The 15,160-nt window shown below is 39.7% G+C and overlaps 1 protein-coding gene across 2 annotated transcripts; it reads right to left on the bottom strand.

The window, feature by feature from the left end:
- Window positions 1-1,216: 1,216 nt before the first annotated feature.
- On the bottom strand, window positions 1,217-13,411 carry RNASE10 (ribonuclease A family member 10 (inactive)). 2 transcript variants are annotated; one of them, XM_014564780.2, is made up of 3 exons: window positions 9,264-9,296; window positions 3,651-3,751; window positions 1,217-2,098 (listed from the first exon to the last, which is right to left on the bottom strand). In XM_014564780.2, the coding sequence occupies exon 3, from the start codon at window positions 2,091-2,093 to the stop codon at window positions 1,452-1,454; it is 642 nt and encodes a 213-aa protein (XP_014420266.1). In that variant the 5' UTR covers window positions 2,094-2,098; window positions 3,651-3,751; window positions 9,264-9,296; the 3' UTR covers window positions 1,217-1,451. The 2 variants fall into 2 exon arrangements, with proteins under 2 accessions (XP_014420266.1, XP_032337501.1); XM_032481610.1 differs by lacking the exons at window positions 3,651-3,751; window positions 9,264-9,296 and adding an exon at window positions 13,335-13,411.
- Between the last annotated feature and the right edge of the window lie 1,749 nt (window positions 13,412-15,160).

The following is a 15,160-nucleotide window of genomic DNA, read 5'->3' as shown; positions in this document are numbered from 1 at the left end:
GCTGAGTGAGAATAAAACTCCTCCCAATCCTTTTCATTCTATACCTATTGAGCACCTAATGTGACACTATTCTACTTACTGACGTAATTTTTTTAAATAGTTCTCTCTTTCTCTCTCTCCTCATCACTCTCTTGGCCCACCCTCCCCCTAACCACGTATGCCAGACTCTTTAACTGTAGGATCAACAGCTTCTCACCTAGCATGGCATGAGAAATCAGTGTTGGCTGAAAGAATTTCTAAAAGGACTCAGAAAAAGAACACAGAGCACTCAAAAAGAAGAGGAAAAGGAGACCAGAGGAAAGGGTGGGGTTTGAGGGCAGAGAAACAAAGGGAGGGAAAAGAAGATGCAAAGTGGCAGGTAGTAAAAGATGGGAGGAAAAAGAAAAAGAGTTGAGAAGGGTCAAGAAAATTAGTGCTGTCCTTACCCCAAGATATGTTCTGTCTCAATCTGCATCACCATAGCACCATACCAGCAGAACCCTGCACTTAGGGGTAAGGAAAGGAAACCTGATCCACACGGTTCTCCAGACTCAATCACAGATAGAAGCGCTTTAATTTGCATCTGCAGCAGAAAAATGCTGCATGAGAAGCCTGGGAGGCTTCTCTGATTGCCCTAGAGGCTCACAGTGAGTAGCAGGGAACCAGGTGGGTAAAGGATGCATTAAACTCTTGTAATCCACACCTAAAGGTCCCCAGATCAGGAAAGAGACTAATGAGCAGGGTTGCAGGAGAGGCTAGAGCAGGCCTTCACTTATCTCTTTCCAGCAGGAGATAGGATCCAAGAGGCACAGAACCTAGAGAGATTAGACATCATCACCCTATTCTGCTGTGAAGGAAAAGCCCAGCTGGGCCAACAAGCTAAGTCACAAATCTAAGTGTAACAAGTGTCAGATTACTGATCTGAGTTCTGCTGGCCTAACTCGTAAATCTAAATTAATAAGTGTCGGTTTGCTGATTCCCTGTTCATGTTTTTGCTAGCCTGCTGGATTTTCAAAGAGACATATCTGGCCTTGAAATGTTGATTTGCTGCCTCACTGTCTCTACTTTTGTGATAATGATGCTGCTAAAGGTGTTCCATGCCTATTGGCCGAATACCCCAAGCTTGTACTTTACCCTATAAAACCTCATGTGCACATCTTGAAGGTGCTCAGAGCTTCAGAACAGAAGCCCCTCTGAGCCCGCCGGCATAATACATCTGAGTACTCCAACCCTCCGAGTGGTGCTTGTTTCTTGGCTGGCCTGTCATTTCTGTAACATTGCCACCTCTAATCCCAGGAATGGAATGCAAATTGAGTGAACCCTGGGACAAAGAAGATTTATATTTTCATTTTTGATAAAGAATAGCCTAGCCTCTCTTCCCAAAACCTGTTTTGCAGGATACCTAAGGAGGAAAACAGCATGAAAAAAAGAAGTGGAAAGGAAGACAAAGATGAGGAGGTGAAGAAGTTGCTTCATGGTCCAGAAGTGACCTGGACTTTCATGTCACTACAGGATATTAAAATGTGCTTTTCAAGAATGAAAGTTAAGTAATTACAGTGAGGAGTGACTTGGCCTGGTTTGGATAATTTGCAGAATGTCAAATCGAAAGGACGGGAGCTTTTGTGACACTTGCCTCCCTTGAGATTGCAGGCAACAGCAGGACTCTTACAGACAGCTTTGATTGCATCTGGTTCCTCATGGATGAATACGTACTGGGGTATGCATGTGTGGTTGTGCTGCATCATCTTCTGTTCCATCAGGACATTGCATTCCCTGTCCATCAGGTCCGACCTAAGATAGTCTTTGTTGCTCTGAAAGAGAGCCTCAGCTTTGAGCATCTTGTTTCCTCCAACTTCATCTTCACTGACAATGGTCTCTTCTGGTTGCAACACTTCTTGGTTGCTAAGCAACAGGGTTTCGGTGGTTTGGGCACCTGTTCCCTCCTTAGTGGCCTCAACCTGGTCCTGTGAGTCAGTAGACTGGAGCTCGTTCAGTAGCTGATCACTGTCCTCCAGGACAGCTGCGGCCATCTGAAGTCCCAACCCCAGGCCCACCCCCAGGCCCAGTAGCAGCAGCAACATCATGAAAAGGATCTGCACCAGAGTCAGCTTCATTTTGCCTGGAGGAGAGGAGGGAAACAGAAGCACTGACTGTGAGATGAAACTACGAGGATCCAGTAGAAATCTTAGACCCCTGAACACTGACAGCATAGCGGTGGGGGTCTCCTCTCCCTTGTCCCCATTACGGCCTCCTCTCCACAGCAGAGATCCTTTCTCATGTTTTTCCCGCTTCTCCTGTCCCTCCCCACCACATTGCCTGTGGCTGTGAAAGAGCGCGTGGATCCTGCGGAAATGGAAGATGACCAGGGGAAGCAGTTCTGCAACTGGCTCACATATACGGAATCAGTGGGGAAAGTTGACATCAACTGACAAACAAGTACAGTGTCACACTTTCCTTGAGAAAAATTCTTGTAGAAAGTCTTAATCTCAGTAAAGGACTGGAATTACCGTAGGGGACCATCTCCTTATTTTTAATCCTAAATTTATTCTTTTTGTTTTTTTTTTTTTTTTAGAGGGGATGGGGATAATTAGGTTTATTGATTTATTTTAATGGAGTTACTGGGGATAGAACCCAGGACCTTGTGCAGGCTAAGCACACACTCTACCACTGAGCTATACTTTCCCCACCTCCAAATTTGTTTTTGCTCATTCGTATGTTTATTATTCTCCCTGTTACCCACCGTCCCCAAAGAAGATCAAAAGGAATAGAAAAAGTACCATAGTCCATTCTCATTCCGAAGTTGAGGCTGAGGGGAAGAGGGGATGCCCAATTTCACCATTAGTTAAAACTATATCTTGTCAGGGTGGGGGACAGGGTATAGTTCAAGTGGTAGTGTGTTCAATCCCCAGTACCTCCTCTAAGAATAAATAAATAAACCTAATTACCTACTCCCACCAAAAACAAAAAAAAATCTATATCTTGTCACATCAGATCCTTTTTACTACCATAGATCTCTTAACACTTGGCTATTTCCTGCTGATTAGCTTTTGTACTCTTAGGGAAGAAATGAATAAGAATGAAACCAAAAAAATCCAAACAACTGATCTGCTGGGCTTTGCCTACTAATAAGATCCTAAAGAGACTGAAAGAAGGAGCCTGCATCTTCGTCCTGCTATGCCAGCCTCATGCCCCTATCACACAGAGATCTTCCCTACCAGAAACAAATATTGCTATGAAGAACATTTTTGAGATAATTGATAATATTAGAATATTGTCAATGGAGTAGATGGGAGTGTTATATCAATGTTTGATATACTGCATTTGAAACTTGTACCACGACTGTTTAGGAGAGTATCTTTGTTCTTAGAAAATGAACCTGAGACGCTAAGGTGCAAAGGGGCACGATGTAGGCAACTTACTCTCCAAGGTTCAAAACATAGATGATATGTATGTGTGTACATAGTATGTTTACAGAGAAAGAAAGAAAGAAAAATTTTTAATGAGGAAAAGTAATTTTAAAATTATGTGTCTGGATAAAGTGTATTTAGGAGTTCTTTGTATTGTTGCAACTTTTCTTTAAAGTTGAAGTTGTCGTGAATATATTTTAACTTTTAAAAAAGAGAGAATTTCTCATATTTTTCCCTGGAGCATCCAACATCATTGTCACTTACCTACACACCTAAGTAGCTTCAAAGACGCTTGTATCCTCCTGTTTCCCAAGTTCTTCCCTCCCAGGGTTTCCTTCTCTCCGAGAAGTGCCCTGGATACTGGTCTGCAGAAAAATGGTTATCCCCTCGTGGTCCAGGTTCCTTTAAATCCAGACTTACTTCCTACTCCCATTCCTGCTAGCACTCCCCCGGCAGCCCTGAATAAACACACTTAGCCAATTGCCATTTCTCCTCCCATCAACACTTTGAAGTAAGGCTGTTTGGAAATTGAAACGGATCCAGATGTCCAAGACAGGAAATGTCTCCAGCCTGGGAAATGGTAGACAGTTTTATTTTCCTAAACAATTGTTACCCTCCTGAGTTACACCCACCATCCTGTGGTTTATAGCAGCCTGACCTTGCCCATGAATTTCAAATCAAGTCGTTTCCTTAGATTCTCTGAGCGTGCTTCTTTTAACCCTTTCCTAGCATTTCTCAAATGTCAATCTCTTTGACCTGTATTGGGGTCATCCCTCCAACATGGTTATTTTAAGCTTTTCACATTTTAGAACCATATCATGACTTTATTAGGAAATTTGGAGTATTTGAGCCAGTGATGAATTTTTACCTACCTTTACCTATGAAGCCTATTCCAGCCTTCCACTCTCCACTCCCTATTTCCAGCTCCCAGCTGATAACCCAGTAATTTAGCCATAGATAAGAGAACATCCGAAGCAGCCCCATCACTATGAGTCCCCATCGCCTGTGTGAGAAAAGCCCAGAGTCTAACGCTGATTCTAATCACTTGCTTAGCTGATAGTGACATCATGAGAGAGTATTTTTAAAGCTCTCTGGAGATTATTGAAAACCCTCCCTAGACATAAACAGGGGCCTTTGGAAGGATGATTTGCTTTGTCATTCAGGCAGGAGTTTTCAAGTGGTGACCTAGGAACCGCTTCTGCAAAGTCTATCAGGCTGAATTTTTACAGTGCTGATGTCAATAATTTACAATAATAATGACAACAACTAATCATTATTGGCTATGAGCACTTACTTCATATGGGCATGTACTGCATTTCACCCTCACAATCTGCCCGTGCTATTCCTCTTTGGTGTCCACTCTGCCCATTCCTTCTGGCGAGACCTATGTGCAACGTGAAGGCGGAGTAAAGAAGCTTCCACTGAACCCAGTAGCTGTCCGAAGTCAGCAGGGACAATATAGCCACTATAGGTACCACCCGCTTCTTTATAATTGTTTACTGTTAGAGATTGTTTGAAATTAATCCTTGATTAAATATGAAGGAAGGACCTATGTCTGAGGTCTAAGTATAACCTTTAGACTGGGCAGGTTTTTATTTGTTTTTTCTTTTTCTAGGCTATAGTTTTCTTATCTTCTAAATTTGCATAATAGCAGCTCTTACTTCATCAGGATGTTGTGAATATTACATAACACACTGCATGTAAAAGGATAAATGTACAGCTATTGTTATTGATGTTACATAGCAATTACCAACACCAGCTTATTACCTGATCAGTGCTATTTTCTTATTTAGAAATAGCATACTATCAAGTGGTAGACAGCATGCTTAGCATACACAAGGTCCTGGGTTCAATCCCCAGTACCGCCTCTAAAAATAAACAAATAAGTAAACCTAATTACCTCCCTCCCCAAAATAAAGAGTAATTTAAAAAATAATTTAGAAATAGCATACTAAGTGATATCACTTATATATAGAATCTAAAAATAAAAAAGGGGGAGGAGGGTATTGCTCAGTGGTAAAGTGCATTCTTAGCACGCACATGGTCCTGGGTTCAATCCCTGTACCTCCACTAAAAATAATAACTAAATAAACCTAATTACCTACCCCCTAAAAAAATTAAAAATAAATCATTAAAAAAAAAACTAGTGAATATAATAAAAAAGAAACAGACTCACAGATGTAGAGAACAAACTAGTGGTCACCAATGGAGAGAGAGAACAGGGGAGGGGCAGTATAGGGGTAGGGAATTAAGAGATACAAACTATTATGTATAAAATAAACTACAAGGATATACTATACAACACAGGGAATATAGCTAATATTTTATAACTATAAATGGAGTATAACCTTTAAAAATTGTGAATCACTATGTTGTATACTTATAACATATAATATTCTATATCAACTATACTTCAATTTTTTAAAAAATAGCATACCAAGGACTGCAGCTACCAACATTACTCACTGCTTTTCCTAGAAGAAGTCAACCAATATCCTAGAATCTCAAGGAATTGAGGCTCATGTAGACTGATGATTCACATCACAAATAAACAAAGTGACTCCAAAAAGTTAATGTCTCAGATGCTACAGATAAGTAATGACAGTTCTGATGTTAGAACTCCTGACTTTAGTTAAGCAAAATTTATGCTAGATAGGTAGATAGGAGGTGGGTTAGACAGAGAGAGAGCTAGAGCTAGGGACCAAACGGATACTCCAATCACAAAATTGACAATGAATCCATCTAAGATCTAGAGTCTAAGTATAAGCACTATTTCTCACTGTAAATTAATCTTAGTATGGACTTCCACTGGTGGTCAAAATGGGATAGCAATGATTGGATTTTGCCTGAAATTCCTAGAAAAATGAGCAAGTTATATGAAACAAAAGATTTTCAAAACATTGGACAACAGGCAATGAAGGGCAGTGATCACTGAGAGATGGGAAACAAAGGAGATGAGCTTCCTCCCCCAGCTTACTCCCTGTGGAGAGGGTCTAGGCCACATGGCACGCAGAAGGCGGGGAGCCTGCTCAGGGTCTGGTCTCTCTGAGTTAAGGAGATGGAACTGGGAGTCTAAGCGAACCAAGGCAACTAGAGTTCACAGCAGAGCACCAGAGGGGACAGGACTGCAGAGAAAGAACTCCAGACCTGCAGGAGAGAGGTATCACTACACTTCTACCAGAATGGCTAAAATTAAAAAATAGTGATAATACCAAACCCTGATAAGAATGCAGAGGAACTGGATCTCTCATAACATGGCCGGTGGGAACATAAAATGATACAGTCACGCTGGAAAATAGTTTGGCAGATTCTTAAAATATTAAACATACAATTATACAACCTACCAATTACATTCCTGGGCATTTATCCCAGAAAAACGAAAATGTATGTCCACACCAAAACCTATACATGAATGTTCACAGCAGATTTATTCTTACTAGTGAAAAACTGGAAACAGCTCTATTATTTTTCAACAAGCAAAGGGCTGAAGCAACTGTTGCATCCTGTGGAATAACCTATATACATGACAACCTGAACGGATCTCAAAGGCATTATTCTGAGTGAAAAAAAAATAATATCAAATATCAATAATATCAAAAATAATAATATCAAAAATAATGATATCAAATAATAATATCAAATAATAAAAATATCAAAATAATATACATTACTGTATGATTCCGTTTATATAACACAAAGAACATAGTAGTGTTTGCCGGGGGTTAGGGTGGTAGGGATAAGGATACAGGTGTGACTATAAAGAGAGACAAAGGATATCTTTATAGTGATGCGATAGTTCTGTATCTTGATTGCAGTGGTTACATGAATCTACACATGAAATAAAATGATACAGAACTGCACACGCACACACACATGCAAATTATGGTTTTAATATTCTACTATAGTTAGGTAATATGTAATTACTAGGGGAAACCAAGTGAAGAGTACATGAGATCTCTGTGTTCTATCTTTGAATCAATAACTATTGCAAAATGCAAAATTAAAAAGTTTTTTTAAGTGTTAATGCTCACCCTAGAAGTTTTACATAATGATATAGAGAAACACACACAAGATCCTCATCAAGACTGTCATTCACATTTTGGTGTACATCCTTACAGTATCCTCCCATCCCACCCAACCCTATGTTAATGCTAAGTGTCTATTAAAATTACACGTTGAGATGCCTAATAACAGTTGAACCTAGTTCGGAGTTCAAAAGAGTCTGCCTGAGCTGGAGATTTACATCTGGAGAAGACTGAGTGTCAAGAGAAGCTTGGTTTTTACTTCGTTTTTTGTTTTGTTTTGTTTTATTAAGATGGGAAAAATAACAGCTTGTTTATTGTTATTGTTTATTAAAATAAAGACCAACTCAAGGTGTTGAGAAATGAAAACTGGTCCTCTTTTTAATAAGACTTGGCACATTGTACATCTTAAATTTGCACAATGTTATAAGTCAATCATATCTCAATAAAGTTGGAGGTAAAAAAAATAAAAAAGACTTAGCAGAGAGGAAAAACCGATAAGGGAGGAGAAAAAGGAAAGAATTGTTAGAGCAATGATTCTGGGTGCTCAGACTCTGAAGATGGATTGGCTGATTTTACGAATGTAAATGTGTTATTTTTAATCTATGAATTACACTTCAGGATAGTAAAAGGGACATACAACATGTTTGCTGTAAAAGATTGGATCTGGTGACATGGCTGAGATCCACGGGTTTAAAAGAATCAGTCTTGCTACACTGCGAACAGGGGAACTACTCCCACATTCTACAGTAGCGAGTGCTACCGCTTAGTGACAGTTGCCTGGCTATAAGAATTCAGGTCAGCCTGGGGCTGGAAGCTGTCGGGCTGTGAGGAGTTTCTTAGAATGGGAGACATGGAAACAAAAAAAAGGAAAGAATGCTGAACAACATTTTACTAATAAGGAATCCAACTCTGCTTGGGTCCCAAATATGCCATTAGCTTTTTTCCCCAGGGGTTGTCATTCACATGCCCTCCAGATACACAAAAGTCCAGGATTGGGAGGAGATGGACACAATTATTATGTCTAAACACTGACTCCTCCGTTAGGATCCCAGAGTGCCCAGTTGTCTGCAGAGTTTAGCATCAGTTTACCCTGCCCCACCAAACACAACAGGGTCCAGCCTACTAAGGGTATTCGGCAAATATCTTGCTAAAGAATGGTTCCTTATGATACTATGTGGCATAGTTCTTACAGAAACAGTTCCGAAGTTTATACTCCCTTCAAGAGTAGCCAGCCAAGGGGACAAGTAGAGAGTGAAACCTAATCTGTGCTCTGTTCAGCAAACTGTACAAACGGACATAGAGCTGATGTTCCCCAGAGGAAGGGGCTTTTCTTCCAATCCATGCAAAGGTGGTGTTTCAGCTTTCTGAGGACCTAAATAGATGGCTTTGTATTTTAGTTCACTTCCACAGAAATGACCTCATGTGATTCTTACAACTTCTCCACCAAATAAGAAGAACTAGAATTATTTCTCCTGTTTTGCAATAAAATTAAAGCCACATAGATAGTGGGTGGCAGAACAGGAATGAGACTCCATCTCCTGACACCCACGGATTGTTCCTTCTCTTATACTATCTGCCTTGCCCCTGATAGTCTGTTCCGGTTGAGGTCATTTACTCAAGGATCTAGAGAACAATCAGTTACCACTGATGCCAAAAACAACCTTGCATATATATAAGATGGATATTTTCAGTTATTATTAAGGATCATAACAATTCATCTTTGTAAAATGTGATACACAGACTGGCTCACAATCTGAGAATCCAACCCTTCTAACCTCTGTCAGGTCTTTCACTCTTCTGATTCTTTTATCCCCTCTCTAATGACTACAGTTCTCCTGATTGGGGCTTTTACCTGTTCAGGTCCTGCGTAGCCCTGGGTCCATTATGCAGATGACCATCCGGAGGAGTTTTGGCACTGTGTCTTGTTCTTTCTAACTGAGTGAATTTGGCAGCTTTTGTCATGTTGGAGGAGTTTTGTTAATAACATGTGATCAATGAAACTGACCACAACCACCCTACTCCAATGCAATAGGAACTTCCGGAGCCAACAAAGTCTAAAGAAGGAGCTGCCCCCAATTCCATCTATCCAAATTCTCTGTCCCTTCACAGCCTACACCTCTGCTAGGAAGGATGCCGGCTCACTGACACTATGGGTTGTATCCTCCATAAAAATTATGTTCATTCAATTTTGTCCAGCAGCATAACATTCACTGACTTCTTTGAAATAGGCTTAACAATTAACAATTATCTTTAGAGACATTCTGTCTAGAAAAATTTTTAAATGACTTTATCATTTTTACTATTTGGTTTTGCATGCCAAAGAAGCAAACAGATTTCCCTGTAATTTGCACTATTCTTATTGGGGGCCTTCACAACCTTTCACATTTGAAAATTATCAGACATAAACTAACCAGAGGCACTTTAAGGCTCTGTCACCTACAGATAGTTTTTGTTTTACTCTAATGTTTGCCTGCAGGCTCCCCTATAAACTACAGGCCTGAATTTGTATTTTTCAGTTAAGGAAAAGGACAGTCTCACAGCCTCATGAAAAAGGACTGTACCAGATACTTCAAGCCATCGACCCTCGAAAGCATAAACTCTTAAATATAGTGTACCCTCTGTATCTCCGATGCAGAATCCGCAAATACAGAAAGCCAACTCTACTGTGGCATTTTTTGCATACAAGGGACTTGAGCATCTCCAAATTTTTATATTCACGGGGGCCCTGGAACCAGTCCTCTGAGGATACCAAGGGGTAACTGTACAGGCTTTTGAATAAACATCACTTAGACATCTTTCATACCAAACCAGTGGACTGAGTCAAGATTTTGAGAACTCCTTTTAGTCAAAAAGTAAACAGCTTCTGAGATTGCTGACTCAAGATCCAGCAGAACAAGAATTATTTGTATAAAGCTGAATGGAGTAATGAGGAACATTTGTGGTTATTTGCTAGGAATATTGTTTTAATGTTCCATCTTAATGTTAATGTTGTTTTAATGTTTTATTATGAATATTTAAAGATGTTTTTCTTTCTTCTTTTTTCTTTCTTCTCTCTATAATCCATAACAAATTACTAGACTCTGCTTTTTTTAACTGAAATAAACATTTTTAAATGATATTTGATCCCCACTGACCCACACATTTGACCCATACATTTACCACGTCTCCTTACTTTTCATGGCAATATAACTATTTGCATAGGTTCAGCAAGTTCAGTAAGTTCTTTCTTACCTCCCTCAGTATACAGGTGCTTTGACCTAGCTGACCGGATAAGTTCTGCCTTCAAAAATGGACTAAGAATGTCACCTGCCACATCAGTAAACAAAGGATGTTGCGGCCATCAAGCCATCAGCCAATACAGCCACCCCCAGTGGTGCCCCCTAAGGAGACTCAGGAAGGGAAAGAACAGAATACTGACCCTAGATAATTAAGGTGCATATCAAAGGAATTAGTTCAGTAAGCCCAGACTCTTGTATCCTCCCATACAGAGTTAAGCCCTAAATTCATTAATTTCAGATGTCTAGTTTTCTTTAGTTAACAGTACTCTTCTGATGTTCCAACTACCTGGTTTTTGTTGCAAAAACTCCCACATACCCTGGCTCTTCCTTTACCTCTTCGGAACAGCCCCTCAAGCTATCTAAGGGGCTGTCTCCTGGGCTTCGGTTCTCAGAAGTCTGCCAAATAAAACAAAATTCTCGACTTTTAGGTTATGTTGGTTGTGCTTTTTCTTTAGTCAAGAGAGAAATAAGAAGAGGGAAAGCTTTTAGAATCTTTGGTAAGTATAAATGTTGGCCTTAGGGGAAATGATGGTTATGTTGTTAGCTAGGAGAATGTCCTTGTTCTTAGAGATGCAAGGCTGATGAATTTAAAAGTGAACTGACACGATGTCTGCAACAGTTTACTTTCAAATGGTTCAGGGGAAAAGAAGGAAGTGTATATGTGGCTAAATGTTTGAATTAAGTGGAAGGTATACTGGTGTTCATTACACTATTCTTTCCACTTTTCTATAGGTTTGAAGATTTCTAAAATAAAAAGTTGAGGAGAAAATGGACATTAAAAGTTTCCCCAAAAGTGGGGGAGGGATAAATTAAGGAGTCTGGAATTAACAGATACACACGACTATACATAAAACAGATAAACAAGGACCTACTATATAGCACAGGGAACTACATTCAATTTCTTGTAATAAGCTATAAAGAATCTGAAAATACACGCATGTATATATATAACTGAACTGCTTTGCTGTACAGCTGAAACTGTTGTAAATCAACCATACTTCAATAAAAAATAAACATTTTTAAAAAAGAAAAAAATGCTAAAAAAAAGCATACTGATGGTTAAAATGGTCAAGTTTTATGTATATTTTACTGTAATAAAAACAAATAAATAAATAATTTTTTAATCCATAGTAAATACACCAAACTGATAATAGTGTTTATCTTGGCTTAGGAGATACGGAGATATAAGGGTTTTGTTGTTGTTGTTCTTTACATAGCTTAATTGTTCTCCATTAACAGGTATTGTTTTTATAATCCCATACGGTTTTTATTTCAATTTTAAAATGTTTATATCCGTATCTTTTTTAAAAAGCCACAGCAAGGACCCTTCCTCCTGCCCCTATGGCTTCTCTCTGCACCAAACACCTGCCCTCCTCACAGCCCCAGCAAAGCAAGCCCCCTACAAACCACATTTCTCAACAAGTGCTTTCATGCATGTCGTTAGCCCCATATCTCCCATATCTCTCTTCCCCACAAACACTTTCCTCATAAACTTTTCCACATGAAACTTAACTCCCTCTAAACTGTTCTCCCAGAACAAATGGCTTTCTTCACCAGTGACTACCCCTCTGGGCAAGGCTTCTGCCCATAAATCACTCCTTCCCCAAAGTTCCTGTGTAACCCTTCCTTCGCTGATTCTCTCGGAGTCACTACTTCAGTCTCCTGGTGAATCCCCCGAGGTGTGCTGCTAAAGATTTCTCAGTTACTAGGTTAACGGGATGCTCTTCCCTGTCTGATGAAGTGGTGAATTGCTTTCATTTTTTTCTGGGATTAGTCATGGCTCTCAACTCTTCCAGACCTAGCCTCCCAACTCCTCACTTCCTACCCTGCAGCAGACCAAGCAGAGAAGGACGTGCTCAAACATATAATTATTGCAACAAGAAAGGACAGAGAAACATCTCACCTTCCTTCCACATAAATTAAGTGTTGCAGAAGTGGACCATTGTTATTCAGGTTTTTTGCAAACAACTCTTAATGTTTCAAGCTACTTGATTTGAAGTGTTAGGGAAGTGTACCATTGTTATTTAGCCTTTTGCAAACAAGTCTACTTGATTTGAATAGGATTTTAGAGATTGTAAGATCAAAGATTTCTCTGTAGTTTTGTCTGATATTCATCTAGCCCCTGCTTCCACAGGGGAGTGGGCGGGTATAGCTCAGTGGTAGAGCACATACTTAGCATGTATAAGATCCTGGGTTCTATCCCCAGTACCTCCACTTAAAAAGAAAAATGTAACTCAATAATTTCTTTTTTGTGGAGCTTTTCACAAAAAGTGGAATCTGTCTCCCTGTCAAGTCTTAACTTTCCAAAGTTGCATACAATATATGTAATTCTTCTTTTATGTCAACAACCCTTTAAAATGACAGAACATAGTTTTTCACTATTCTGTTTCATCTCCAATTTGCTACCAAGTGTAACTCCATCAAACCTTTCATATTCAGCCTAAACATGTGATGTCTTTCCCAACCGCATCATCCACCCACATCATTCTCTGTAGACTCAAAGACAAGGAGACAAAAGTCACGAATTTGAGTCCTGGCTTAGTCATTCCTTTGCTGTGTGATGGTGAAAAAGTCAGGTGACCTTTCTCTAAACCTCTCTTTATTCTTCTGAAAATGAAAATGAGAATAGCATTAATGATACTTACCCAAAAGTCTCCATAAAATCAAAACTAAAAAGGACAAAGAAGGTAAAATCTTTTGTAGATTGTAAAGTACTCTGTACAGGTTATGTTCTGTGGTTATTCACATTAAAGTTCCAATCTCAGAAGTGACTTCCTCTTTTTATAGATTAGGTCCTTCCCTATTTGGCCTTTTCTTTTCCCTCTTTGGGATTCAGCATCAATGGGTCTTTTGGAACGATTGTGGCAGTGATTACTCCAGGGGAATCAGTCTCTTTGTAATAACAGTGGTCTCATTCTTTTAAAAAATGCATCAACAAAATAGCTGCAACCTCCCTCTGTACTAGTCATTCCTCCACATTTAGTCAGCTTTCTAATTGCTTTCTTATCTCCAGATCTCAAAGCCTGACCACATCACTAGAGAATGTCCCAAAGTCTGGAGGTTTTGGGGTCTCTAAGCTGGATTTTTAGCAGAGGTCCTGGGAAGGAAAGGCTGTGTTCCCTCTAATATCTTTGAAGAGTGTGTAACAGTCATTACCCTGCAGGGACCACCTTGCACAGCTCTTTCTCTGCTGCCCTCTTATGGACACCTAAGTCAAAGCCAAAGCTATCAGTGTGGACCCATTTCTTCTCATTATCAAGAGTCCCTACTGCACGGCACAGTTGTAACTGTACTGTAAGCAAATCATAAGGTACTGCATCAATAATCAATTAAAGAAAAAAATAATAACCAAAGGTCCTATTTAACGCCCAGTCAGTAGTAAAAGCCATCATGTCTTCTCCCTCATGTCATACGCAAGTCTCAGTTGAGTTCTATTTCAAGATGTCTCCCATCATTAAAATACTTTTTTAAGCCTCTTTCCTTGACCCCACATCTTTCCTCCAGGCACCACTCCCCTATATAACAAAAAAATTTTTAAGGAGTTGTTTGTACATGCTGTCTCTACTTCCTCGTCTCTCACCCTTTCTGGTGTCCACTCCAATCAAGTTGTCATTCTTGTTGCTCCAGTAAGACTACTTGTCAAGATAAGCAGTGACCTTAACTGTTTTCTTTGCTTGCCCTCCAAGACATCCTACTCTCTGATTTCCTCCCATCTCACTAATGGGTCATTCTCAAGCTCCTTTGCTGGATCCTTCCCTCCATCCTTATTTCTTTCCCCTAGATGATATCATTTAGATCACTTGCTTTAATGCCATCTATATGCTAATGACTTCCAAATTTGTATATCTGGCTTAAATTTTCTCTCTTTGATTCCAGAATCACTTATCCAGTTGCATACCCCACATGCCCACCTGGAGGTCTGGACTTTTGAAACTTCTCAGCTATAGAAACAAAACTCTTGGTTATCCACCAAAACTGTTCCCCCTTAAGGTCTCATCTCAGTAAATGGCAGCTCCATTCACCGAATCTATCAGGGCAAGAACTTAGAAACGATTCTTAATTTCTCTTTTTCTCATACCCTATTTCCAGTATGTCAGCAAGTCCTGCCTGCTCTATCTTCAAAATATCTCCAGAATCTGACCTCGTCTTACGCTTCCATCACTACCACTGATGCAAAACTAACTTTTCACCTGGTCTACCACAATGGTGTCTTGTTTGATCTCCCTCCTTCCATTTTTGCCATGGATTTTCTACAAAGCAGGCAGTGATATGTTTGCATTTTTTTTCAGGTAAATCAGTTTAAAATCCTTTCATTAAGTCTCATTTTATATAAATAACAACAAAATAAAAATCCAGACTTCTTACCATGACCTACAACACCTGTCCACATCTCCAATCTTGTTTCCCACCACTATTCGCTTTTTTCCTTCTAATAATGAAACCAAGCAGGTCTCTGTGGGGCACTCCAGGA

The sequence above is a fragment of the Camelus ferus genome, chromosome 6 (assembly GCF_009834535.1).
Source record: "Camelus ferus isolate YT-003-E chromosome 6, BCGSAC_Cfer_1.0, whole genome shotgun sequence".
In the NCBI taxonomy this organism is placed as follows: Eukaryota; Metazoa; Chordata; class Mammalia; order Artiodactyla; family Camelidae; genus Camelus; species Camelus ferus.
Note: the sequence above shows the minus strand (reverse complement) of the source record. Positions and strands in the feature narration are given on the sequence as shown.

Bases quoted from the DNA above. Each gene is read 5' to 3' on its own strand.
- RNASE10 (XM_032481610.1), bottom strand. From the start codon at position 2,093: ATGAAGCTGACTCTGGTGCAGATCCTTTTCATGATGTTGCTGCTGCTA.